This window comes from Moschus berezovskii, chromosome 6, assembly GCF_049115385.1.
Source record: "Moschus berezovskii isolate FMDL1 chromosome 6, NW_MosBer_1.0, whole genome shotgun sequence".
Classification (NCBI taxonomy): domain Eukaryota; kingdom Metazoa; phylum Chordata; class Mammalia; order Artiodactyla; family Moschidae; genus Moschus; species Moschus berezovskii.
Window position 1 is genome coordinate 61,326,681 of NC_142465.1, and position 25,406 is coordinate 61,352,086.

The 25,406-nt window shown below is 59.2% G+C and overlaps 3 protein-coding genes across 9 annotated transcripts; 1 reads left to right on the top strand and 2 right to left on the bottom strand.

Moving 5' to 3' along the window:
* The first annotated feature begins 4,817 nt into the window (after positions 1 to 4,817).
* COXFA4L2 (cytochrome c oxidase hypoxia associated subunit FA4L2) lies at positions 4,818 to 7,425 on the top strand. 2 transcript variants are annotated; one of them, XM_088837086.1, is made up of 4 exons: positions 4,818 to 5,082; positions 5,636 to 5,724; positions 6,527 to 6,587; positions 6,710 to 7,425. In XM_088837086.1, the coding sequence occupies exons 1-4, from the start codon at positions 4,951 to 4,953 to the stop codon at positions 6,764 to 6,766; spliced, it is 339 nt and encodes a 112-aa protein (XP_088693212.1). In that variant the 5' UTR covers positions 4,818 to 4,950; the 3' UTR covers positions 6,767 to 7,425. The 2 variants fall into 2 exon arrangements, with proteins under 2 accessions (XP_088693212.1, XP_055251756.1); XM_055395781.2 differs by lacking the exon at positions 4,818 to 5,082 and adding an exon at positions 5,139 to 5,267.
* Positions 7,426 to 7,525: 100 nt separating this feature from the next.
* On the bottom strand, positions 7,526 to 14,995 carry SHMT2 (serine hydroxymethyltransferase 2). 6 transcript variants are annotated; one of them, XM_088837083.1, is made up of 12 exons: positions 14,649 to 14,847; positions 11,445 to 11,642; positions 10,702 to 10,781; positions 10,323 to 10,523; positions 9,956 to 10,037; positions 9,747 to 9,869; positions 9,470 to 9,609; positions 8,976 to 9,141; positions 8,678 to 8,777; positions 8,432 to 8,587; positions 8,241 to 8,348; positions 7,528 to 8,123 (listed from the first exon to the last, which is right to left on the bottom strand). In XM_088837083.1, the coding sequence occupies exons 2-12, from the start codon at positions 11,610 to 11,612 to the stop codon at positions 7,996 to 7,998; spliced, it is 1,452 nt and encodes a 483-aa protein (XP_088693209.1). In that variant the 5' UTR covers positions 11,613 to 11,642; positions 14,649 to 14,847; the 3' UTR covers positions 7,528 to 7,995. The 6 variants fall into 6 exon arrangements, with proteins under 6 accessions (XP_055251753.1, XP_088693209.1, XP_055251752.1 ...); XM_055395777.2 differs by lacking the exon at positions 14,649 to 14,847 and adding an exon at positions 12,616 to 12,775 and having other exon boundaries at positions 7,529 to 8,123; XM_055395778.2 differs by lacking the exons at positions 11,445 to 11,642; positions 14,649 to 14,847 and adding an exon at positions 12,616 to 12,775 and having other exon boundaries at positions 7,526 to 8,123.
* A 561-nt stretch (positions 14,996 to 15,556) lies between these two features.
* NXPH4 (neurexophilin 4) lies at positions 15,557 to 25,119 on the bottom strand. The gene is made up of 2 exons (XM_055395780.2): positions 24,939 to 25,119; positions 15,557 to 17,118 (listed from the first exon to the last, which is right to left on the bottom strand). Exons 1-2 carry the CDS (start codon positions 24,993 to 24,995, stop codon positions 16,255 to 16,257), a joined length of 921 nt encoding a protein of 306 aa, XP_055251755.1. The 5' UTR covers positions 24,996 to 25,119; the 3' UTR covers positions 15,557 to 16,254.
* Positions 25,120 to 25,406: the final 287 nt, after the last annotated feature.

The window sequence follows — 25,406 nt, forward strand, 5'->3', positions numbered from 1 at the left end:
CGAGACAACTCGTCTCAGAAACTGGTTCGGCTTCCTGTTCCCTTTGCCCTTGATTGTCCGGGACGCCTCGGGGCGGCGGCGGGGTCACAATGAAGAGTCAGGCAGCCCCTTTGAACCGCAGTTGGGCTGGAACGGGAGCAGATCACAGGCCCCCCTCCACCGCCGCACACAAATCAAACCTTTTGCCCCCATCCCTCCTTTGGATCCACCTACCACCAAAGGGCGGAGGGAGCAGGGACGGCTAGGGCTTGGGTCGCAACTCTTCATCAAGCAGTCTAAGGGACTCAAAACCAGAACTCCCCAAGATCCTCGAGAGCCCACCACCCCCCCGCCACAATGCTGAAGCAAAACCAATTTACTGGCTCATTGGGCGGCAATGCTGGTGTGGGGGTACCGAGAAGCAGAGAGAGCTGCTGTTCTCTCCCCCTACACTCGGGGGGGGGCACCCTCCTCCCCCTCCTCCCAGAGCCGGCAGCTGTCCCTAATTAGAGCTGCGGTTTAATTGGATTTATCAGCAGTTAATAGGAAATTAAGCAAAGGGCCCGAGAGAGGGAGGGCGGGAGGAGCGGGAAGGCTGACTGTACCGAGCTCGAAGGACAGGGTGCTGGGCTATCAGGGGTGGGGACACAAGGCTCATTTATAGCAATTGAGCCCCTTGGTCACACCCTCCCCGCAGTACTTGCCCCGCCCATTGAGCCCTGGCCCGCGGGCAGAGAGCAGGTCTCAAGAGATGGAGGCAGGAGGGACAGCTACCCTGTGTGAGCCCCCAGAGCCCCTCACTCCCACTAGCAGCCGCCTGGGTGATGGATGGTGCTGCCTCAGGCTGCAAAGGTCATAAGTCTGGGCCAAGGAGCTGACTGAATTGAAAACAGACGGAAGGAGGGGTCAGGTTAGGAGGGTCCAAGATAACCCACATCCTAACCCTCCCCAGGGCCCCCTGGCTCTGAGCAAGAAAAGTGCCCCTTGAAGTGAGAAGATGGGCAGCACCAGGTGTGCGCCTGCCTCCTGGCTGTGCTGGGAATCCTGGCAGTCTCCCTATGCAGCCTCGATACCCCTCTATGGCTCTGCTACCTCTCCCCCAGCTTTGGGGGTTGAAGCCAGCAGGGTTGGCTGTAGCTAGAGAGGCCTAAGGCCCACACCACTGGCTCTGGGGGCCAAGAAAGGAAGTTGGTAGGCAGTTAAGCAGCAGCTCAGTGTCCACAGCCCCAGGCATCTCCTGTCATCAGAACCTCATTACCTGGCTAGACTAACAAGGCCTTCTTTGGGGATCCCAGTGACCTCTCTGCCACACTTCACCACTGCAGGGCAGAGGCAGCAGCTTTAGCATGGTTGGGTGGGAAACTCTGAGTGTGTGAGGGGTGCCTCTGTGCCCCTGCTGTGCAATGTATGTGTCCGCCCTGAAGATGTGAGGTGTGTCTATCAGAGTCCCAGATGTTGTGTGTGTGTGTTGATGTGTGTGCCCCTGGAACTTGTGCCCCCGGTGCATGTCTGTGCCACTGTGTGTCTTGTCCCTATTCTGCTCCACTACCCCACCCTCTGAGGTTTTTGGCTGTCTTAGTCCCTGGGTATCATCAGATGGGCATATGTGCTCTGATGTGTCTACGTGTCTGTGCATTCTTCACGCCTGCGTGTGCCCCGCGTGTGGGCATTTCCGTGTGCCTCTGCCTGCAGGACCATGTGGTGTGAGAACCAGGAAAAGCCTCTGGTGAGTGTGTTGCTCTGGCTTCTCTGCCTGCAGGTGTGTGTCTCGGTGACAGTACGTGGGCGTGTGCCTGGGTGTGAGCCGCGCGGCGGCGTGTATTCGAATGACAGTGTGACGCACGCACGCTCGTGTGTGTGTGTGTGTGTGTGTGTGTGTGAGCGCGCGCGCGTGTGCGCTCGCCAGGGTGAGTCCCCCGCCCCCGCCTCTACCTCTCCCCATTTCTATTCCTCTCTCCTCTCCGGGCGGGCTTGGCTCCGCCGTCCGCATCATCTCCATCCATTATTGAAGAAACAGCCGCGTCCGCTCCAATCACATCAACACCCCCGCCTCCTCCGTTCCTCTCGCCCCGCGGCCCCTCTGGGTGCTGGGGAGTGGGGGAACCGCAGCGCGGCGGGGCTGCATCTGCAGCTCCTGAGAGCTCACGACCCTGTGTCCAGAGCCGGGCCAGGCACCGGGACGCCGGGGTCCCCAGCGGAAAGCGCTTTGCATAAACAGATGGCGCGGGCGTCTTTGTCTAGATGGTTCGCTCGCTACGAGGCTCCGGGCTCCGCGGCTGTCTGGCTGATGCAACCATGATCATCTCAGAGCCTCGGGACCCGGCGCCCTTAATAGCGGCAGAGGGGGGTTAGGGGCCCCGGGGCTCCCGAGCAGATGCTGGGCACTGTGTCTTCCCTCCCTAGCGCCCCCTCCACGCCCCACTGCTGCAGAGGGAAAGCGGAGTCTGCGCCAAGGTGACGGGCGTATGGAGGTGACCAGGAAGGGGACCCTGGGCAGAGCCCCGAGGTGCCCGCGGGCTGTCCCGTTGGACTGCTGCAGACACCCAGGGGCAGCAAGCCAGAGAATAGGAATAGAACCAGGGAATGGGAGGGGGGAGAAAGACAGTGACAGGGAGGCATTTATAAAGAGAGACACGGCGAGGTAGATGTAGAGGAAAGGAGAAACAAACGCAGGGAGACGCAGAGAAACAGATGCAGGGGGACAAAGGCAGGTAGAGAGCTGCGGAGGGAGAGACAGAATGGGAAGGCAGAGAGAGACAGTGATAAGGCCTGAAGAAGAGGCAGAGATCCTACTGGGGCAGGTAGGGTCAGAGGGCTGAGAAGAGTCTCGGCGCTGAGACGGAGCCCTGGGCACCTGGGGCCGCCCAGCTCCGCAAGAGGAGCCAGCCTGAACCTGGGATGCCCGCAACAGGCGAAGTGGGAGCTTCTGAGTCCCCTCTCCTTCCCTCCCTTCGGCTCCTCCTCACAACAGATGAGTGGAAGTTGCTGGACTCACTTCTCTGGCGGCGGGAATGGCGAGAGCGGGACCTACACTCCTGGCAGTAACTTCCCTGCTCGAAAGCCGCGAGGCGCAGGGCCGCTGAGGCCCGATAGGGGGCGCCTGAGACATCGCCCCTAAGAGTTTGAGAGCACCTCCGCCTCCAGGGGGCGCCCGCGACCATGGCCCCGCGGCCTGCTCGCTCCCGCGAGTCCAGCTGCTTTTGAAGTTCAGCTCCACCAGAGCGCGGATTAGTGTCCTGTGCGGGTTAGCTTTGAGAGAGATCCCAGCGGGACCCCTGCCCGCCCCTGGCCACGCCTAATCCCCGGCTAATGACTTCTGTCTGCTCGGTCAGCGTAGCCTGAGTCCTTCTGGTGGGAAGAAATGAGATCTGGAACTCAAGGAGTTCTGGACCAAGATCCAGAGACGGGAGGAGCCTTAGAAATAGGGTCACAGACAAGGGGTCAGAGAAAAGTACCAGAAGCAGATGAAGGGTCAAGGAGCCCCGGAGAGGCAGAAGCAATAACGTAGTAAGAAACTCGAAAAGCAAGGGCGGAGGCCCAAGGCAGGAGGATCACTGGGGCTCCCAGGAAAAAAGCCGGGCGGAGGGCCCGGAATGCGCGAGGCGCGGCTCACTGTGACTCAGAGAAAGGGCCCCGCAAGGAAGATGCCCAAGAAGCAAAGGGGCGCGGCACCGGAGCCAGACGTCCCTATCGCTCCAGCTGTGCCGCAAGAGTCAGATGTGCAGCCCAGCTGTGCGGCCCCTCGAGCTCGAGCTCCAGGATTGATTTTTAGTCCCAGAGACTGGAGGGCTAAGGGGCACAAGTGACAGGACACCCCAGCCCCTGACCCGGCCCTGGAAGTGCAGGTACTCAGGGCCAGGCTCTGAGCTCTCCACGCTCCGACATCCCGTCAGTCCCCCGCCCCCGCCCCCCACACACACGTAAGCACCGTCTCTGTCTCTTTGTTCTCGCCCTGTCTCTGACACTTTATCTCATTATCCGCCGGAGGGAGGCGGAGAGCTCGGGACCCCGCAGCCTAATTACAGCCGCGCTTGTCAGCGCAGGAGGTGGGGGAGGTATCAGGCGCGGGAGGGGAAAGCAGGGGGCCCTCAGGAAGGGACCCCTCCCTCTCGGTACTCTGACAGGCACAGCAGCGGGTGCACGGCTCGCCCCTGCCTGGGCACCACGAGGCTTTGGAGGGGAGAAGTGGGAGCGCTCTATAGGAATCGGCTGCCAGGACAGCAGTAGGGGAAGGAGTGGGTAGATTAGCGTGGAATGGGGAGAGGTGCTTAGGGCTCAGCTCTTGCAGGGCTCCCTAGGACCCCAGTTCCCCAAAGGCAGTGGCAGAGATAGCATAGCATCCCACCTGATAGCACAGCATGCACCCTAGTTGATTGTCCAGTCGAATGCAATCACTCTAGCTTCTGTCTCTATGTGTTCTCTTTTCTCTTTCAACATCTTATCTTTCTTCTACAATTTCCTTCACTCCATTCTCTTTCTTTCCATCAGAGTCAGAGGCAGAAGTGGTCTCCTTGGATGGATACCCGAGGTAGGTAGGAGAAGGAAGTCTCTTAACCCCCAGATTTAACCAACTGATTTATTCTATCCTGAGCCAGGTTTGAGATAATGCCCAGCTCCCCTGGCCTCCACAGTCTTCCAGGCTAACCACAACACAAGTTGGAGAAGCCACCCAGGTCTAGTGCGGCTGGGGTCTGTCTGCCCCCCCCCATTTCCCACTGTTCTTGGAGGGAGGTGGCCCTGCTAGCTCCTGAGTGGCTCTAGGGGTGTCAGGGAAACATTACAGAGGCCCTCACATGTCCCTGATCCCCGTCCCCTCACCCCTCCACCCCACCTGTGAACACCCCTCAGCTGCACTTTACTGGAGGTCGGTGCGCCTGTCCCATGTTGAGTACCTCTTCCCACTTCAGGATCCCCCTCAGTCGGTCTCTCAGTTAGAGTCTGGGAGGCCTCTCCCTTGGACCAGCCCAAAGCATGATAATGTCTCCTGGGCCAGGGTCGGACCCCTTGGAGTGGAGAATGGATGAGCAGAAATCCCCCTGCTCCCCAACAATTCTCTTCCTGGCCGATCCTGGAACTGCCATAAGGAGAGAGATGGGGGTTGGGGTGAGTCTGATGAAGTTGCCGGGGCTGGGCCAGGCTGGGCTGGGCTGACCCCTCCCCAGAGAGGGGCGGGACCCCAGGAGGAGCAAGGGCTCAGGGCCGCTGGAGAGCAGCAGACACTGGAAGGCGCTATGGCGGGAACCAGCCTCGGAGCCCGCTTCTACAGGCAGATCAAGAGACATCCCGGGGTAAGTTTGGTCCCAGGAGTCATGATTCTACCTTCTAACTCTCTAGCTGCCCTGGCAGCCCCGAAATCTCCCCGTACCCTGCTTATTGCCAAGTTTCCCCAAAGCTCCTAGTATTTCTCTGCAGTGCCCTCAGTCCGTCCCTACAGTATGTCCCCGTGTCTCTTGAATCCACCTCAAACAGGTTAGCTCTAGGTTGAGGGAGACTATGGCAGGAAATGTGGTGGGAGGCTGCAGGTCCTCTCTCCCCAAAGGGAGGGAGCACCAGACCTGGAATGGGGTGGGGTGGGGGTTGGCCGAGCAGAAAAGCTTGTAAAAGGCGATTGGGAGGGGGCTGTCCCTGAAAGAAAGTTCTTTCTGTCTTCCCGCAGCTCATCCCGATGATCGGCTTCATCGGCCTGGGCATGGGCAGCGCTGCGCTCTACTTGCTGCGACTCGCCCTGCGCAGCCCGGACGTCTGGTAAAGGCCGGGCTTGGGACGCAGGAAGGGGTCCTGGGTGGGGCAAGATGGGACAGGAATGCACAGGACTCTCAGGAATGATGGTCTTCGCGGGGACTCCCAGGCAGGTGACATCTCGGGACTGGAGCCTGCTCCTGACCTGGGAGACCCCCGCCTCCCCTCGGGCCCACCCTCAGTAGCTGGGGATTCTGCCGGCTTTGGGCTGCGGAACAAGCACCGTTCCCGGCCGCGTTACCATGACGACGCCGCTCTGCCGGCCGCTGGCGGCCTTTGGGTACCTCTATCTCGCTGCCCAAGCGCTGGGGGTGTGGCCGGGTGAGCTGCCAGGGTCGCCTTTGGAACCAGGGGAGCGCGGAGACTCCAAGCCGCGCCAGAGAGAGGCGGCGGGAATGGAGGGTCTGCCAGCAGGCAGGAGCACCCATGGCGTTGTGTGAATTTGAGGCACATCACTGCAAACCCAGTACCTCGGGATTTCGGGATTTCTGCCTGATTCCCACCTCCCAGCTCTGCGGGGCTAGCCTAGGGTGGCACCGAACAGGCGGGAGTCCTTGGGCCAGGTTGTCAAGTCTATCACCTGGCCCCACGCTGACAAGGGTGACAGCCTTCTTGCCTCAGTTGTCAGCACCCACTAACGTGCCCCCTCCCCTCCCTGTCTCTGGGAAATGAACACACCCCCATCCCCCGGGAGGATAGAGGGTGCTGGGGTGGGGGTACAGATCTCATAGGTCCCCTTAGGCTCCAGAGTCCCAGCTCCCAGAGAGAAAACCCTAACCCCACCCCACCCCCACCTTCGTCTCCACAGCTGGGACCGAAAGAACAACCCGGAGCCCTGGAACCGCCTGAGCCCCAATGACCAATACAAGGTACCTCCCAGTGGCCTTCGGGTTGCACCTCCATCCGCTCATCTCTTGATCCCAGCTGGGACCTCCCACCCCAGCAAAGGGAAGCATGGGGCCCTCAGTGCAGTCCCCCTTTCTCTCCATAGTTCCTTGCAGTTTCCACTGACTACAAGAAACTGAAGAAAGACAGGCCAGACTTCTAAGCTCGGCTGCAGTGCCAGTTGTGAGCCGCCAGCAGCCAGCCTCCTCGTTTCTTCCACTCTCCACCCTCAACCCCAAGGCGCCACGCTAGCCACCCAGTCCAGTTTCTGCTTACACAGCCGGGTTCCCACGAGGAGGGGAGGCAGCCCCACCCCCCTTCCCTTGCTCCCAGCAGCGGAAGCGCCTCTGACCCTCAGCTTCAGTCCCACGAGGGGGAGGAGCAGTTAAAGGGCAGGGAGTAGCCTAACCCAAAAGGCTCATGCCAGCCCCTCTACCCCGTTACCCTGACTTCGGAGGGCGGGGTGCACGCTACGTACGTGTTGAGCGTGGCCTACGTGAGAGACAAGACCAAGCAGGGGCCTGAGTGCCAAATGACGTGGCGGGCCCCACGTTAGCCCCGGCTCCAGGCTCCCTGGCGCCAGCCTGGGGGCGGTGCTACTCTGGCTGGCTGGGCTCGACTAGGCTCGTCGCTGACAGTCCAGCCAGCTTGGGGTGAGGCACCTACCCCCAAGAAGGTGCGGCTCACTCCTCCAGTGCCTGCGCTGCTTCCCGCTTCCCTTCCGCTTCTAATACCAATGGGCACCCCCTCCCGCCTCACACCTGGGCCTCCCCAACCCTTCCCCTACTTCCCTCGGTCCCCAGGGATCAAACAGAAGCAGCCGTGGGCAAAATACAATTTCATTTAACAAATTGAATTTGCTGCGCCTGCTAATCACGTCTGGTGTTGCCTCTGATCAGAAAGGAGGAGGCAGCCTTGGGGGTCCTTGTGGTGGTGGTGGGAAGGAAATGAGGAACACGTTGAGGGAGAGGAATCACCACCTGGCCCAGGGGACCCCCAGGGGACCTCACCCCAGTAACAGAAGCTCAGGGCAGGTTAGTATTTTATTAGATAAAAACAGAAAGGAGGGTGCCTATCCACCCCTTCCTCTGGCTCAGGAGAGGAACTCCCCCCTCCCCAAGAAAGGGCAGGGGGTCTATAATACTGAGATAATGGGAGAGGTTAGGGCAGAACGCTCCAAGCCTCCTCTTCCTAAGTGTTATTACAAGAAGAAACCTTCTTAGCTGCACATTCTGAGAAGGGGAACTACACATGGCTCTTGCCCTAAGTGGGGGGCCCTTCCCTCCTCCAGCAGTAAACTGGAAGAGGAGCAGTTACCACCCCCTTCCCAGCTTGTCTAGGAAGGGTAAGAGGGAGAAATGTCAGTCCGCAGGCTTCATTTCTTAGGTGCCTTCAGTGATCGTCAAAACCAGGCATGGGGAAGGCCCTGGCAAACTGCTCCACCCGTTGCCTAAGGTCGGCCAGCTGATGACTTGTTTCTGGGTCTTTGAGCAGGAAAGATTTGAAATCCTGGAGTTTGGCTAGACAGGGATGAGGAAAAAAAGTGGTCAGAGCTTAGGGGAAGGCAGTGAGATCAGCTGGAGGAGGGGGAGATAGTGTGAACTGGCTGGGGGGCAGGGGAGGTCTTGTCCACTCACTGGTCTTGCTCTTCACTTCCAAGCCAATGTTGACACCTTCATCTATAAAGCCTACAACTTTCCGGAAGTCATCTTCACGGAACCCTCGAGAAGTCAGGGCTGGGGCCCCTGTGAGAGAAGCAGAAGAGGATTAGCACAGCCCCGGTCCACCTGGCAGTCATCCCCCACCCCTACCAGAACCCAGGTCTCACCCAGCCGCAGGCCCCCAGGTGTGATGGCACTTCGATCTCCAGGACAGGTGTTCTTGTTGGCCGTGATGGATACAAGTTCCAACACCCGTTCAGCTCGAGCTCCGTCCAGACCCTTTGGCCGCAGGTCTACCAGCACTAGGTGGTTGTCAGTGCCACCTGAGGCGGGGAGAGTGAGCAGGGAGTGGTGTCCTGGGCCTCTGGCTGAGGCTATGGGGCTTGCACCTCCCCCTCCCCACCCCCACTCACCAGACACTAGGGAGTAGCCTCGCTCCAGCAGGGCGTCAGCCATGGCCCGTGCGTTCTTCAGAATTTGTAGGGAGTACTCCCGGAACACGGGGGTGCAGGCCTGGAGAAGAGGCAGCAGCACTGTCGCCTTAAGCCCGGCCCCTCCTGCCCCACCACCCCCAGCACACTTGGGACCCCATCCCCACGCCCTCCCAGCCTGACACTTCCCCTCCATCAGTTCCAGTTTCAGCTAGCAAGGTGCAGGGTCTGAGCCTCTGGGTCCTGCCCCCACCCACTGCACAAGAGTAGGCTCCCCAACCTGCTTTAGGGCCACAGCCACTGCAGCAATGGCATGGTTGTGGGGGCCCCCCTGCAGGGATGGGAACACAGCAAAGTTGATTCGGTCCTCGAATGTGTAAGGGATCTCTCGGCCAGTTTTGGGGTCCACAGCCCGCACCCCCTTCCGGTAGAAGATGAGTCCTGACCTGTGTGGGAGGTAGGCGGTCAGAATCTAAGCTGACAAGAAAGAACATTGGGATGGGGAGAGCAGAGGAGACTGGCTGGCCTGGCCCCCACTCGCTCACAGAGTCCAGCCCAGTGGTGTCCAGCGTGCTGGACTCCAGGGCTTGAGGGGAGCAGATCTCACCTCCACCCCCAAACTGCCTGCCAGGGAGCTGCCACCAGGGGCAAGAAAAGGAGAAGTATCCTAGACAGGGCCTCTGGTGGGAACAAACTCACATCCTGCCCCAACCATGCCCCGGGGTGGGGCATGAAGACAGGGAGAGGCACAGAAAGACCTCAGGGAAGCCTGACCTGGCCCCTCGAAGAGTCTTGTGAGTGGTCGTGGTGACAATATCTGCGTGCTCGAAGGGTGAGGGGATCACCTTGGCAGCCACCAGGCCACTGATGTGGGCCATGTCGGCCAAGAGGTGTGCCTTGACCTCGGCACACACCTACGCGGGCACAGAGGAGGACAGAGATAGGCCTCAGCCTGGGGAGGGCCCAGACAGGCCTGCCCAAGGCTTGCCCCTCCTCCCAAGTCACCTCACCACCCCTTGGGGAGGGGCAGAGATTCCAGCCCACCACTAACTTCTCTCATGCGGGCGTAGTCAATGAGGCGAGCATAGGCACTGGTACCAGCTATGATGAGTCGTGGTCTGAAGAGCCGAGCAGTGAGTGCCAGCTGGTCATAGTCAATGAGGCCGGTTTGGGGCTAGACAGACAGACAAAAAGCTAAAGCTCTAAGAAGGAAGCGGAGCAGATCCTCACAGCTCCCTCCTCACACCCCAGAGCACTCACATTCAGCTTATAAGGCATAGACTCGAAGAAGATGGATGTAGCTGAGACCCGCTTGACATCAGACATGTAGCCGTGGGTGAGACTGGGAGGATAGGAGAGTAAAGAGGCAGGTTCAGTACAGGAACTTTCCAACTTAGCCACTGGCTTCCTGCCCTGCTCCAAAGGCTGGGATCTCTGGAACACTGCTCCTAGCAAGTACTACCCCTGTGGCTCTGAGCAACACTTATGGGGTCTTATCTTCATCAACCACTCCTGGACTGGGAGAGGCCTGTTCCATCTGCATGGAACACGGTAGGTATTCAATAAATTACTCTTCTCCCGCGCCCATACTGCCCACAAGCCCTCCCGCCACCCCACCGACACTCACTGGCCCCCATCGGGCAAGTCCAGCCCCATGATTCGGTCGTGAGGCTGCAGAAGGGCTGTGTAGGCAGCCAGATTGGCTGGGGATCCAGAGTAGGGTTGGACATTGACTCCCCAGTGAGCAGGATCCAGGTCAAAGGCCTCCAAGGCCCGGCGCTGACACAGCAGCTCTATTTCATCTACTACCTCTGCTCCTCCGTAGTATCTGCAAAGGGAGGGGAGCAGATCAGGGCACAGAGAAAGGGTTCCACCATCCCCTGGACCAGCAGCAAAGGACTGGGAAGACCATCCTCTAGACACACTTGCAGGGTACAGGCAGGTGTCCCCCACTGGGAACACCATCCCTGAGGCTGTCCTCCAGCCTTGCGGTGCCTAGCCCTCACCTCTTGCCAGGATAACCCTCCGAGTACTTGTTGTTCAGACAGGACCCCAGGGCCTCCAGCGCAGCTCGGCTGCAGAAGTTCTGGGGTGGGGGAGGGGGCAGTGTCAGAAGGTACCGAGCCCCCTTCCCTGGACCCCACAGCCCCCTCCGGACAGAGCCCCAGGCTGCAGGGAGGAGCTGGGTTCTATAGAAAGCTCTGTTCATTTAGGATTCCCTGCCAGGTCAGGGACAGGGCCAGAGCATCCTTCTCAGAAACCCAGTTGCTAGGACTTCCCTGGTGGTCCAGAGGCTGGGACTCTGGGCTCTCAATGCAGGGGCCAAGGTTCAATCCCTGGTTGGGGAACTGGATCCCACATGTCGCAGGGTAGATCCTGCATGCTGCAACTAAGACCTGGCACAGCCAAATAAATATTTAAAAAAAAGAAACCCAGCTTCTATGATAGGTGTCTCCAGCAAAGCCTCCTGTCCACGTGAGCCTGTGCTTCCAGGCTTCTGTTTCCTCCTCGGATGGAAGAGGGACCAGACTAAACTACAGGAGCTCCAGGAGGCTCTGGCGGGATTCCTAATGCCCCTGTCCATAACCCAGACTGGCCCTGCCTTTGCTTCAGAGATCAGCAGAAGAGGTGGAGATGAGGCCCAGCAGGAAGGCCCTGAGTTTGAAAGGGAGATCTGGAGAAATAGCAGGAAGATGATCTGTTACTTCCAGCTGTGGCCTAAGCCCTGGCCCCTCTCCCCAGGCCCCACCTCTGAAGCAATGAGCTCCAGGCCGCGACACTGCCTGTCCTTCTCTCTCCGCAGCAGCTCCCACATCTCAGGGTCACTGTCTGATAGACTCTCCTGGCCTGACCAGCCCTTGCTTGCTTCTCCGGTCTGAGTCTGGGGCACCTCACTGTGCTGGCACCGTACGGCCATCCCAACCAGCTGACCACATCTCCGCAGAGGCTAGGGAAAGAAAAGCTCGGGTCAAAGAAAAAGTGTCCAGATGAAACAGTCCTCAGTTATGCTTATCAGGTCCTCAGGCACCATATCCAGCAGTCAGTTGTAAAGTCAGTCCGTTCAGTTCTCATTAACCCCACCTCCACCTTCAAAAACCAGATCTAGAGCCAAGGCTGAGATCAACATCTTGGGGGTGGTTCTGATTTGATCCATTCAGCTCACCTCAGAATCTCCCTCCACCTCTGCCCTTAAAACACTCTGCAAAGCCTCAGGGCAAAGTTTGTCTTCTAGAAGCCTGTGTCTCTGGAACCCCGGGCAGTCCCCACCCACAGAAACACATGGTTTTCCTGCAGAGCCTTAACAAAGTGATCCCCTAGTCGGGGGGCATGGTGGCGACCAATCTGGCAAGGATTAGAGCAATAAGCTGTACAGGTGGTTTCCAGAGCAATGGAGGTGGAAACATAGACCTTTAGCAGCCTCTAGGGAAGAGGGCAAAACCTGTATCTTGTCCTTTGAGCTCCCCATTCTTTCCACCTCCTTCCAGCCCAGAGCTGCTGGACTCCTGATGCAAGCAGGGGTGACCAGTTGCATCATTCGCATGGCTCAGATCTGGCAAGAAAGATTCAGCTCGCGGGTCCAGGCCAAAAACCGTGCTGGCTGGCCAGTACAGGGTCCACGGGGCATTCAGTATGGTTCTCTTCCCTAATGCCACGTCAAACGGCCAGTCACAAGGCCTTGGGTCATCTGGTTCCCGGAATGAGAAGGGGCCCCAATCACCCTACGAGCACCGGGGGGTCTCAAGGATCCCCTAGTTGCACATCCGCACTACCCTCCGCTCTCCCCTCCCCGAGGACCCTGACCACGTGCGATTAAAAGCCCAGAGAAGCCCAAGTTTGTGAATCGTTAGAATAGAACTAACTGGGATAGGTTGGGAACTTACTTTCTACGGGTCACCCACTCTCTGGAGCCCCATTCTTACCCGAGTCGCCCAAATAAAAGAGAAGGACAACATCGCAACAAGAGATTGAAAGTCGCACGAGATCCAGGTACCAACTCCGGCGGGGGGAAAACAAGGGGTCGAAACGCGACTGATCGGAGGGCGCAGGCGCGAAAGGAGCTACCGGGAAGCCACGGAATTAGGGCGGGATCTACGCATGCGTAAGGTGGGCCCTTTAGGGTCTTTTGGGAATTGTAGTTTTTTTTCTCTTCAGTTTCGTTTTCCAACTGGAGAAGCTCTTGCCTGAAAGATGAGAGATCCACTGCCGCCCTGTCTCCTCATTGTCCTGAAGCTCTTCAGCGTTTGTTTTGCTTTGTTCGTCTGTTCAGACAATAGCAATTTATTGGGTATCTACTGGGTGAATGTGTTGTGCTTAGTTGCTCAGTCGTGTCGTACTCTTTGCGACCCATTGAACTGTAGCCCACCAGTCTCCTCTGTCCATGGGGATTCTCCAGGCAAGCATACTGGAATGGGTTGCCATGCCCTCCTCCAGGGGATCTTCCCAACCCGGGGATCGAACCCAGGTCTCCTACATTGCAGGTGGATTCTTTACCGTCTGAGTCACCAGGGAATCCCAAGAACAGGGTAGCCTATCCCTTCTCGAGGGGATCTTCCCAACCCAGGATTCGAACTGGGGTCTCCTGCATTGCAGGCAGATTCTTTACCAGCTGAGCTACCAGGGAAACCAGTTATTATTAGGCTCACTGGGAAATACAAAGACTCCTGTACAAGCTGGAGAGCCCCCTAGAAAGCACCCTGGATTGGAAGGGTGAGAGACTCGAGTTCAAGTTCCCACTCTGGGACTAACAAATTAGGTGATTTGAGCCTCAGTTTCCCCACTTGCAAATCAATAATAAAATAACATGTGGTGGGGATTTAATGAGACTGTATGTAAACATGCTGTTGGATGGATCACCCCCTCACCTCATCCTCACAAACCTGCCTCCTCTGTGGCCATCTCCTTCCCTGGGACATGTGGGAGCTGACTGAGGTGCCCCCTTCTCACTGCACCGGTTGAATTTTGTTACCAATTCAGCGATGCTCCAGCAATCAGTGAGCTCTCTTTGTACCCTGGGGCTATAGATTCTTGGAGCTGTAAGGGATTTCCTTATAGCCTGACTTCATCTGGACTTGTCCTTTAGGGGAGGGACTCACTGATCCCTCCAGGAGTAGGTTCTCAAACCTGGGTATCAGAATTGGCTGTGTGATATAAATATATGAGTGTTGAGAGTTTCCTCAGAGGTTTTAAGTCTTAAAGAGTGGGTCTTAAAGAGTGGGCATTTGCCCAATCACACTGACACACAACAAAACCTCTCCTTAGTGATTCTATAAGCAGTGATTTTGAGAACCACTGCCTTACATAGCAATATTACACATTCATTCATTCATTCATTCATTTGGCAAACACACTGAACTCCTTCACCATGCTAGGCATGCCTTAGCCCTGGAGATAGCAGAATAGATCACTGACTACCAGGACATTAAGAGGTGAACAAGTGTAATTACCAGCAGGGGCATCTCACTCTGCTCCCAGGTGTCCAGACATCCTAAGAACAAGGAAAGGAGGAGGAGGAAAGGATGGTGGTGGAGGCAAGTTTGTGAGTCAGAGGGGGAGGACAATCCATCACAAAGCATGTTCACTTGCAAAGTCCCGTTTAGTGTCCAGAACTATTTTATTATTGCATCACAAGTGAGGAAACTGAGGCCCAGATGAGCTAATTTGCTAATTCTAGTTATTCCCACTTGGTTCTCCTTTCAGACCTTAGAAGTCCCCCCTTAGTTAGCTCTAATCTCCTTCCCTCCCACTCTAGCCTCAGGTGCTTTCAGCTTTTTCCAATAATAGGCTTGGTGTCGGGAGTCAGCCCGGTTCCCGTTCTTCTTACAATCTCTGACCCAGAACCACTTCCCACCTCCCTCTTCCTTTCAGTTCGTTCATCCATCCATCACGTATTTATTTTCCCTTTACTGACTTTCCACTCCGCGAGTGAGACTCAGGGTGTCTGGGTGAGACTCACCTCTGACTCAGTTTCCCGGTGCAGCCAGCGGGCAATCCTCCGGAGAACACTGCTGCCTCGCAGTTTTACCTTGACCCAGGACTCAAAGCGAAGGAAGGCTATAGAGGAGGTGTCATTCTGTGCCTCAGCTTGTCTGTACCTCCTCCCTAGCCTCGTCGTCAGGGGTCCCCCGAGGGGAGGGGGGCGGCTGAGCTTGAGAACTGCTAATGAAGCCGCAGCCAATTAACGCCTGGGCCAGGGTTGGGGGCGGATAAAATTAGCAGCTGCGTCTGCAGGGGTGGGAGGGTGGACAGCTGGCTGAAGGGGCCCTTGTTTGCGTTTGCAGACGGCTAGCGGGAGCGGCGTTGCCCAGTTCTCCAAACTAGCAGTCGTCCCTTCCCCCATCCCCTCGTCTCAGGCCTTCCTCTCTCCCTCCCCCAACCGTCTGCAAACTCAGCGCCCACGAAATTAGGAAGGAAAAGGAAGATCGATGACTCCAGATGCCGCAAACTCTGTTTCCCCTCCCCCCCCACCTGCCGCCTCCCGCCAGCCCGCGGAGCTTAGCAGGTTGTCAGCGCTCCGCCTACGCGGTCCCTCCATCTCCCTCTCATTCAAGGCCTTATTCCTCCTCCCCCAGACAGCCCGCTGGTGGTCCCCTCTCAGGTCTAATCCCCGTCCCATTTCCGGCAGCTTCACTCCGCCCACCTCTGGGAGGAAAATACCCACCTCCTGCAGGGTTCAACCCCAAGGGTCTTCCTCCTCGTCTGAATCTGATCTCGTCTTGGATGACCTCCAAGGTGCCAGCTCCGTCAATATTTGCCTCAGTTTCCCCATGAGCCGCCGAGGGAGAAGACCCTGGCCAGGTCTCTGCCAGACAGAAACGCACACCACCACCACCACCACCCTTGCCTAAAGGTCTCACACAGACGCGTATTGGATTTCACTTTATTTTGTTCCCTTTCCCTTCTGTTTTGGCCTAGGAAAAAAAAAAAAAAATCACCGAGAGGAAGCAGCCGGAAGGTGGAGCAAGGCTGGCAGGGACTGGAGGGAGGCGGGCAGAGGGCGGGCGAGTGGATCGCCTAAGCACAGGAGTTTTGCTTCCCCTACTCTAATTATTGGGGTTCGGGGGAAATGGGGACAGGCATAAGACAGGCAGAGGGATTGAGAATAGGCCACGGTGTATAGGCCTTTATGGTCTTTACATGGGTATAGGGTGGAAGACAAGCGCCTGGGAGTAAGGGGTGGGATGAGGATGCCAGGCAAGGTGTTATTAAAGCTGCGGGCAAAGGGAGTATCCAGCCCAGCGCCAGGGGCAGGCGTGAAGAGGACTCACTGGGGACGCAGGGGACGCGGGGACCGCCTCCAAGCCCCGCCGATTCTGGGGCTGCCTTATGGGCCCCCCACTTGAGGTGTAGCCAATGGGGGGATACCCCAGCCTCGTGGGCACTCCCCGTAAGGAAAAGGGGATCCAGACCGGCTGACAGTCTCGGAAGGGCTGTTCCTCTCCACCCCCAGAGTGGAAGGGGTGGACGCGGCCACAGGAGCTGCGGGGTAGGGGCAGGGGTTCCACTTAAGGGAGTCCGGGATTTCGCGGGAAGCTCAGGGCCCCGGACGAGGGCGGGGTGGGCTATCCAAAGTAGGGGTGCTCGCTCTGGAAGTTATAGTCTGGGCACACCTTCTGCACCAGTTTGTAGTCAAAGCTGAGGAAGGAGACGAAAATGCAGATGACTTTGAAGGGCTTGGCACACAGCCAGGCGGCCTGGCTCTGCGTGTGCTCGGTGAAGCACACCTGCGACGGGTCGTACAGGCACGGGCGGTGCTTGCGCGCGCGGTTCGTCTTCTCGTACTCCACGTGGCAATTGAAAGCGCGAGACTCTTTGGCCCCAGGCACTCCCAGCGCGCCCCCGAGCGGCCCCGCCAGCGCACCGCCGAGGGCGCCCCCGAGCCCCGGCCCCGCCGCCGCTATCCCCAGCGGGGGCCCCAGCCCTGGGAGCACCCCCTCCAGGGCCAGCGTAGACTGCAGCGGGTGGGGGGCGGGCCCCGGCAGCCAGACGCCCCCAAACTCGACACGCTTGGAGGGCGGCACGATACTGACGCTGAGGTTGCCCAGGCTGGACGAGTTGTGGCGGAAGTAGACGCTGAAGGTGCCGTTCACATGGTCCACGATCTTACCCGTCACCAGCAGCGAGAACTTGAGAGTGTGCACCCGGAAGTAAAAGTCCCCCCAGCCGAAGATCTTCTTGGCGCGGGCCGCTTTGATGGACGGCTTTCTCTTCGTGCGCTGCGCGGGCGCTCCCGCCGCCCCAGCCCGGGCCAGTGTCCCTGTGTGGTTAGCCGGCCAGGCCCAGCTCCAGGCACGCGCGGTGCCCAGGCCGTCGGAGGACTTTGGCGCTGCCGGGAGCTGATGGCCAGGGGTACCACCTCCGGCCGTGGCGGGGCGCAGCTCCAGGTACTGCGGCCTCCTGGACTCCGGTATCTGGGCACTGACGGCCTGGGGACCAAGAAGGAGGAAAAGAGAGACGCTGGAGCTCTCTGGGGCCACCCGCCAGGGCCAAGCGGGTCCCCGTCCGCAGGAGCTGGGAGAACAAATGGAATCGGGCTGCCACAGCAGTGGTTCAGGGAGTGCCCGTTGGAATGGGCCTGCGGCTCTTTCAAGGTGTGTGGTCTCGGCCTCAGTTTCTACATATGTGAAATGACACTAGAATCCTTGTCTTCTCACAGAACTCTGACCAGGGCTGAGAAAACCAAAAGTGCCAAAGCAGTGTGGGTTTGAAAGGGACTGGAGCTCTGAACTCTGGCTTGATTGGGAGTAATGGACCATGGAGAAGCTGGACTCAGACAAGGGAGGCCATGACCACTGTCAGTGCCCAGCATCAGGAAAGAGTGAGACCTCCCAGCACACCTTTGCCAAGACTGGAGCCCCCACCCAGGCCTCAGCCTCTACTCCCTTGAGGGGTGGAGCATGGGAGACCAATGGAGCTTAGGAGAGCAGTGGAGAGTCTGCATAGTTGCTGTAGGCTGAGGCTTCAGGGCTACTAGTGGGCACCCCTCTCCACCTCCAGTGCTCCTGCTCTTGGGGAGGCCGCCTGGTGGTCCTCCCCTGGACTAGGAGGGCTACAGAGGAGGACTGCCTTGCTTGCCCCCCACCGTCTCTGTGTCTCAGGTGGCAGCCGATCTAGGAGACAGCGCGGAGAGAGTACAAGATGGATCGAGAGGCGGGAGCGGCCGGGCCAGGCCCGGGCCATCAATTATCCAGGGCGGGGTGGGGGGTGGCCGCGAGTGAAGGAGACGTGAGAGAGCGGAGAGGAAGAAATATGGAGATGCTGCTCCAGCAAGGGGAGTGGAAAGGAGAGGAGCTGTGCATGTCAGAGTGTGTCAGTCAGACCGTGCTAGCTGTGGCCATTCAGTGTGGCCCTTACTGCTTGTGGGTTTGGATGTGGTGGGGGGGAGTACCATGAGTGAGTCTGGGGTGATTGTATTTCTGTTATATTGTATATGCATCTGTCTATCTGCCTGGAGTGATGACTGTGTGTGTGTGTGTGTGTGTGCGCGCGCATGCTCAAGTCTCAACCTCTGGTGATGGGTGTGTATGTGTCTGCCTGGGGTGGCTGCGCATGGTGACTCTGTGTGTGTGTGTCTATGCGTATCTGTATGCCCTGTGTAGCAGTCTGAAGAGGCTGTGTCTGCCTGCTTGTGGTGGCTGAATGCCTGTTGTGTCAGTCCATGGCGGCTCTGTATAGGTGTCTGGCTTATACATGTGCCTAGGCTGGTTGTGTCCGTGCGTGTGGGTCTGAGTGAGGCTGTCTTGGGCTGTGGTGGTTGCCTCTCTGTGGCTGGTGGAGTCGTATGCCTGGGCTGGCTGTGGATCTGAGGGTGGCTGTGTGTGATTCACTGAGGGAGTCACTTTTCCTCTGTGATCTCCTCTCATGCTCTGTCCACGTGTCAAGCCCTTTCTCAGGCTGGGTCAGTGTATTCACAATGATAGAACAAGTGTGGTCTCATTGTGTTACCCTGGGGGGGGTGCATACATGTCAGTTGTACATGAATGTTCCTGGGGGGTGGGGGGATCCCCACACTGGCCTACAGGATGAGCTTTGAGTAGGTAAAGAGGCCGGGCAGCATGGGTGTCCCCCTCTGTTTGCATATACCATGTGTCTATACCATGTGTCCACCGGGGACAGGAACAGCAGAGTCAAGCTGCTAGGCTCGAATCTCCACCGCCTGGTCCCATTCCCGCAGCTCTGCGATCCTGGGTTATTAATGCCGCGCCACCCGCTCGTCATACATATTTATCGCCCCCCTCATTCCTCCTCCCGTCCATCTCTCCTCCCAGCTCAGGTGTGGGGGGTGGGGGAGGTAAGAGAGACTGACTCAGGCTGACAAGCTTGAGCTGGCAACTAACACCCAGAGGGTGGGCCTGAGAGGGGATGGGGGAAGGGGTCCTGGGCCGCAGAGGAGGGAAGGGCCTTCTAGCAGAAAGGACCGAGGCTCCAGGAGGTGGGCTTAGAGAGGGCAGGGCCTGAGCCCTGGAGAGGGCATTGGAGGTGGGAGTGTATCGAAGCTTCCAGGGGAAGTCCAAGAATGGTTGGGAGGAGTCATTTGAACTCTGACACCTAAACTCCTCACCCCTCTGGACCCAACCACTAGCTCTTTCCAGGGGCATCCCTGAGTCCCTACACCTGCTGTTATGACCCCAAATACCTCTGAGCCTGCCCCCTCCCCCAGCACACCCCAACAGCACTAGACATCCTGCACCCAGTCCAGGACCTGTCCACTGCTTCAGTGCAGCCACTCTTCCCAGGCAGGGGCTGGAGAGGGAAGGAGGTTTGGCTGGGTGGTGAGGGGCGCCAGGTGTCCCCCCACCCCGATCCCAGACAAATTGCTGTCTACGCTTCTCTGATCCTGGCAAATCCCTGGGCTTTGGGCACCCGCACCCCCCACCCGCCGCTGGAGACAGCCAAGATAAAACGGAAGAGTTGGGGGGAGCGACCGAAGCGACCTTGGGGGGAGAACTCAGTCAGGGAGGGGTGAGAGTCTGCGAGGAAACGAGCCGAGAAATGGGAACATGGAATAAAATAAGACCAAGCCCTGCCTCTGGCTTCCTAGCTCTCACACTCGCGCTCCCCCGCTCACTGTTTTCCATCTCCCTCGCGCTCTCTTAGTCTCTTTTCGTCTCTGTCTCTAATTTTCTTCAGTGATTCTGCTTTTCTGTTTCTGTCTGTCTAACTGTGGTTCTCTCCCTCTACCCTTCAGGTGGTCTATCTCCAGCTGTGGGTGGGGGTGGGAGGGAGGGGAAAGCAAGGTGATAAGGGAGCCCCTGTTTGCCTAGAATCCACCGTGCTGTCCCTCCCCCTCTAGATCGAGAGTGGGAGCAGGGTGTTGTCCGAGGAGGGGTCCCGGTAGCTTCGGAGCTGGTTTAATTAAGCTAATTGGGCGCAGTGACATTTGCGAAGGGGAGAGGCTAGCCTGGCTGTCGGCTTGGGGGGGCGGAGGTGTGGTGGCAGGAGGGAGTGGGGGGGTGAGGGTGGGGGTGCGCTTCACCAGGCGCCTCTGGGCCCTAGCTGGGTGGGAGCCGAGCCAGGAGTGCTTTGCCCCCCAGGCAGCGAGCCCACGCATTGGAGGGGAGTTGAGGATGCCTTTTTCTGCTGAACAAACTCCACTTGTGGTGGGGGGCTCTTTGGGGACGGGACTGCTGGGAATGGGGGGAGGATCAGGCTGTCGGCCCCCCAGCCGCATTGCAGGGTGCACCTCCCCCAGGCCTCCAGACTGGTCGTTGGCTTTTCTGCTGTGTGGGTCAGGCGGGGCCGCTCAGGATTCTGACTGCGGGAGGGGAAAGCACCCAGTAGTTGGGGAAGGAGAGTGCTCCAGGCCTGGGTCGGGGAAGGAGAGGGAAGTGCGTACTGAGGCCTTGCACCTAGAAAGAGGCGGGGGTACCCCGCAGCCAGGGTGGGTAAAACGGGCAGGGTCTGGCTGGGAAGCAGAGATGGAGATGGGGGTGAGGACAGAGGTGGGGTGGACAGGACAGGCTGCATGCGATAAGGCCTGGGCCAGAGATGGAGGGGGGCTGGGGCTGAGGCCTGGGCAGCAGAGGCACACGGTGCAGAGACAAGGCTGGAACGAGGGCAGGCATGGGAGCAGGAAGGAAGAGGAGGCCAGAAACGGTGGACAGGCACTGGGCAGGGACTGGGGTGCAGATGGGACGGGGGCCAAGACAGTGAAGATGGGGAACAGAACAAGGTGGGAACTAAAATGGGAATGGGGATGGGGGAGACAGGGATGGTGGATGAGGGATGGGCCCTGGGAGGAACGGGAGTGGGACGGGGATTGGGAGATGGGGATGGGACCAGATGCGGGTGGGAACAGAGATGGGGGATGAGAAATGGTTACTGGGCAGAAACGGGGATGCTGAAGGATGCAGAGACCCAGGAGGTGGGGATGGGGAATGTGAATGGGGGCTGGAATGGGAAATGGGAGAGGAGGAAGGAGATTAGAGACAGGGATGGGGAGACGGGCTGAGGACAGGTATGGGAGTCAAGCCAGAGAAAAAGGCAGAAGACCGGCAGGATCAGGCCACAGAGGGGTCTGGGCAGGTGAAGATACCTTCTTGCAGACCCTACTATAGCTATAGCGTGAGGGGGCGGGGATGGCTGCTGGGGCGGGCTCTGCCCTTGGGCCGGGCGCCCACTCCCCCTCAGCCCCGCCTGCCCGCCTGCTCCTGGCCTGCAGCGCAAGGCTCACCGTTATCTGAATTTTGATTTTATTTTATTTTATTTCCCTGCTTCCTAGAGCCGGCGCAGTCCCCCCGGGAACGACCGCCCCCCCGCCCCCAGCCCCGCGCCTCACTTTATTATTGCAATAAATGTGCCTATAAAGGCGCGGGCTCCGGGGCGCGGTGGGGGGGTGGGTGGGAGCCGCGGAGCTGGGATGTAATTTCCCGAAGCCGGAGCCGGAGGGGGAGTGGGCGGGGTGAATGTGGAGGAGGGGTAGGCTAGGGAGAGGGGGAGACTCGCCAATTTCCAGCGCTCAAGGCAAGCGCTCCCCGCTCCCCATCCCTGGCCCGCAGCTCGTTCCCACCCCAAGCCCTGGGACTCGCCACAGCGCCCGGCCAGGTGGGAGTCCTGGAACCCTTCCCCCACGACAGACCCTGCCCTTTCTCTGTGACCCTGTCCCCCGTCCCCACCCACGTGGAGTTCTAGGGTTCGGTCCAAAGTTCTGCACCTCCTCCACAATGACTTCATCTCTGACCCGATGATGCCCCCTCCACTCACCGGGTCTCTCTGAACGTTTATCCCGCCCATCCCCAAGGACACTGTCTCTGAACCCAGTGACTCTTCTTTACCTTGTTTCTGTCCCCAAATTACCTCACCTCTTCCCCAGCCACCCAGTCCTGGACCCCCAGCTCCTCCCTCACCCCAAACCTAAGATAGTCTACCTTCTTCTGTCGGGTGCCCCTCCCATACTCTGGGGCTCTGACCCAAGGGAGCTATCAGCGCCCCCCCTGGCCTATGCTCCTGGCTCAGCTGCGGCCCCTGATCCCGAGGACAGCTCTGGGCCCTGGCCCAGGCTGCACGTGCCTAAGTGGCCCAGCCAGAGATTAGCTGGGGGTTTAGAGGGGGATATGGAGTCAGGAGAGGGTGGCTAGATGTAGGGCTGGGACCAGCCAGTGCTGAGAGACTCAGTTCAGCCTAATCCTTTCCTGAGGCAGCCTAGAGCTGGAAGGTCCCTCAGGGCCCCGCCCCTGCCCTCCCCCAGCTAATTAGTAATTAGTGATTGGTGATTAGTGCCTATTGATCGCCTGCTGCTTCTCCCAGTAGGCGGCTGCTTTGGCAAGGGGTGGGGAAGACAGAGACAGAGAGGGCGAGAAGTCAGAGACGTGTTAGAAAGATCCTGCAGGAGACCTGGGCCACAGCCCCAGGGGCAGTGGAAGCCAGGAGTCGCAGGCCCCATAGGAGACCAGGAGCCTGGAGCAAGGAGGGAGGAGGGACAGGGCACCTGCAGGAGGGGCCGGTGAGCAAGATGGGAGAAGGCAGGGTGCTTAAAATGGGACAATTAGGGTTTCCCTGCAAACTGTTCCCCACCAGCCTCTTAGTGTCAGCCCAGTGCCAGCCCTGAGCGCATGCACTCACACACAACCACATTCGGATACATGAACACATCTTGAGGCTCACAATCCCATTATTGTTTCTGAACCTAAGTCGTGTCAGACTCTTTGTGACCCCAAGGACTATAGCCTGCCAGGCTCCTCTGTCCATGCGATTTCCCAGGCAAGAGTACTGGAGTGGGTTGCCATTTCCTTCTCATCCCCACACTCAAATGCACTCAAGATGACAAGAACGCAGACACAGACACACGCAAGCCTCGGAGACTCACATACAGACAACACAGGCACCCCAACACACAGATATGCACCAGAGACACACTTCGATACTCTGAGGTGTGCATCATATGTGCACACACCCACACCATACACCACACATGAGCACACACAGAGAGGGAGACACACACTGTCCTACACACATCCCCCCTTCACAGTTACACACATGCACACACAGTCTGTATGTACATGCAAACACAGATTCTCACATGCAGACAAGCCGCACTAAATGGCAGACACCCTCTCCTCCATGGACTCCAACATGTAGGCCCAGAGCAGCAGCTCTCACACACTCAGATCCCCATTGCTCACATCCTCACGCTCACTCTCCCTCAAGTCTTCACCAGATGTTTCATTCCCCTTCAGGGGGCAAAGGAAATTAAACCAGATCTGTCCACAGGGGAGTTTATTTGATGGAGAGGAGAGTGGGGAGGAACCAGGAAGGAGGGGCAGGGGAGGACCATCCAGCCCCACTACCTCTTCCCCCCCGGGGGACCTTCACATCCCAGTGGGTTGTGGGGCAGAGACCCCCTCCCAGAGTGCTCTACGAGGGCAGAGCTAGGCAGCAGGTCCCAGAGAAGCTCCTGCCAGTGGAAGCAGTATTTGTGGAGGGGGCTCCTCCACCCACCTTCCAGCCCCTCAAGGTCACCAGGCTGGTTTGAGAGAATCAGGGAGCTCTGTCACCAGCTTCACTAAGGGCCCCCGCCCAGCTGGAGCTGCTGAAGGCGATCTGAATGAGCAGGTGGGAGGCTAAGTGTGTGTGTGGGGTCTACACCCTTTCCAGACTCTGTAGGGTCTGGGGGCTGGGATGCAGGGAGTAGGGCTTTGGGGAGCTACCTGTCTGCCCCCAGACTAGGTAGGTCACACTTAGGATAGGAAACAGGAAAGTCAGAGGCAGGGGGCTGGTGTAAGAAGATAGGGGTCCAGGGCCTAGGCCCCCATTGTGGGATGCACAGCGGGGCACAGATGGCTGCACTGTGAATCAGGGACTCACGTTCACCCCTTCAGAGCCAACACCACACTCCCACCAGCATACACGCACCCTGGACTCCAGCACTAGACACGCAAGCCTGGCTGCTCGGGACACAGGCACACACACAGGCGCACACGCTGACCCACACACTCCACACCAGCACACATGAGCACCCGGTGTAAACGAATTGAAGCCTCCAAGTCTGGAGGGACGCAGATCAAGTCTGGGCCCCTTTAGCCTGTCTTCGCCCTGGAGCTTCAGGGAAACAGGCCAGCCTCGGGGAGATGGAGCGAGGAGAGGACGGGAGGAGAGAGTCTGTCCAGACAGCCCACACCCCCTACCCGCCGGGCGCACGAGAGGGGTGTGTCTGTGAGGTTGTGCAGGGGAGACGGTGTCTCCGCGGGAAATGCGATGGGAGATGGTAGCCAAGTTCGGCGGTATCTGTGTGGGTCCGTGTGTGCGCGCGTGTGTTCAGGCCGAGTCTGCTCGGAGCACAGTGCCCACCTGGCATTGTGACAGGAGCAGAGGAGAGAAATGAGAAGGCGGGGGTGGAGCGGTGGAAGGACAGACAGCGAGGAAGGCGAGTGAGGTTGGCGCGGAAAGACGGCAAGGCTGACACCCTGCTGGCTTGTCTGTCTGTCTCGCACTCCCGCTCCGTCTGGCACACTCGTGGGTCTGGCTTCGTCCCCTCCCCCGCCTCGCCTGGAGCGGGATCCGAGTCGGGCCTCCACCCTGGCAACCCCATCCCACCACCCCACCCGGGACCCTCAGCCAACTTGCGCTGGGAGAGCGCCTATCCTGAACCGGGAGTCTGTCTGTCCGCGTCCCCCGCTTCTCCCACCCCGAGCCGGGCAAAGTTGAGACGCTCTGCGCTGTAGACGAGGCGGGCGCGCGGAGCCCCTCTCACTCTGGGACCTTGGGGTCCGGGACCCCCGCGCTCGCACTACCTCCCGGCCGCCCTTACCTTCCTCAGGAGCCACGGGCCAAAGAGCAAGAGAAGCCATTCCGGGAGCAACCGCATCTTCCCGGGCGGCCGGGCGGGGCGGGCGCCGGGCCTGGGGACTCGCGGCCCCGGCGGGCGTGCCGCGGGGTGGCTGGCGGAGCGGCGGGAGCGGGCGGCGCGGCCCGCGGACTGAGCGGCGAGAGGCGCGGAGCGCGGCGCCGGGGGCGGGGCGCGGGCGGGGGAGAAAGTTGGGTCGGACCCGGGCGGGCGCGCGGGGGGGCGGGGCTCCGCGGCGCTCCAATCCCGGCCGCGCCCCGCGCGCCCCCTCCCGCCCGGCCGGGGGCACCGAAGGTGACTTTCACCCCGACACGCCCCAGACACGCCCCCGGCCCAGGTGCGGAGCGGAGCGGGCTGCGGGGCTCGGGGGCCGCGGACCCGAGAGGCTGGGTGGGTGCGCCGCTGAGGAACAGGGCCGGGGGTGGGGCTCCC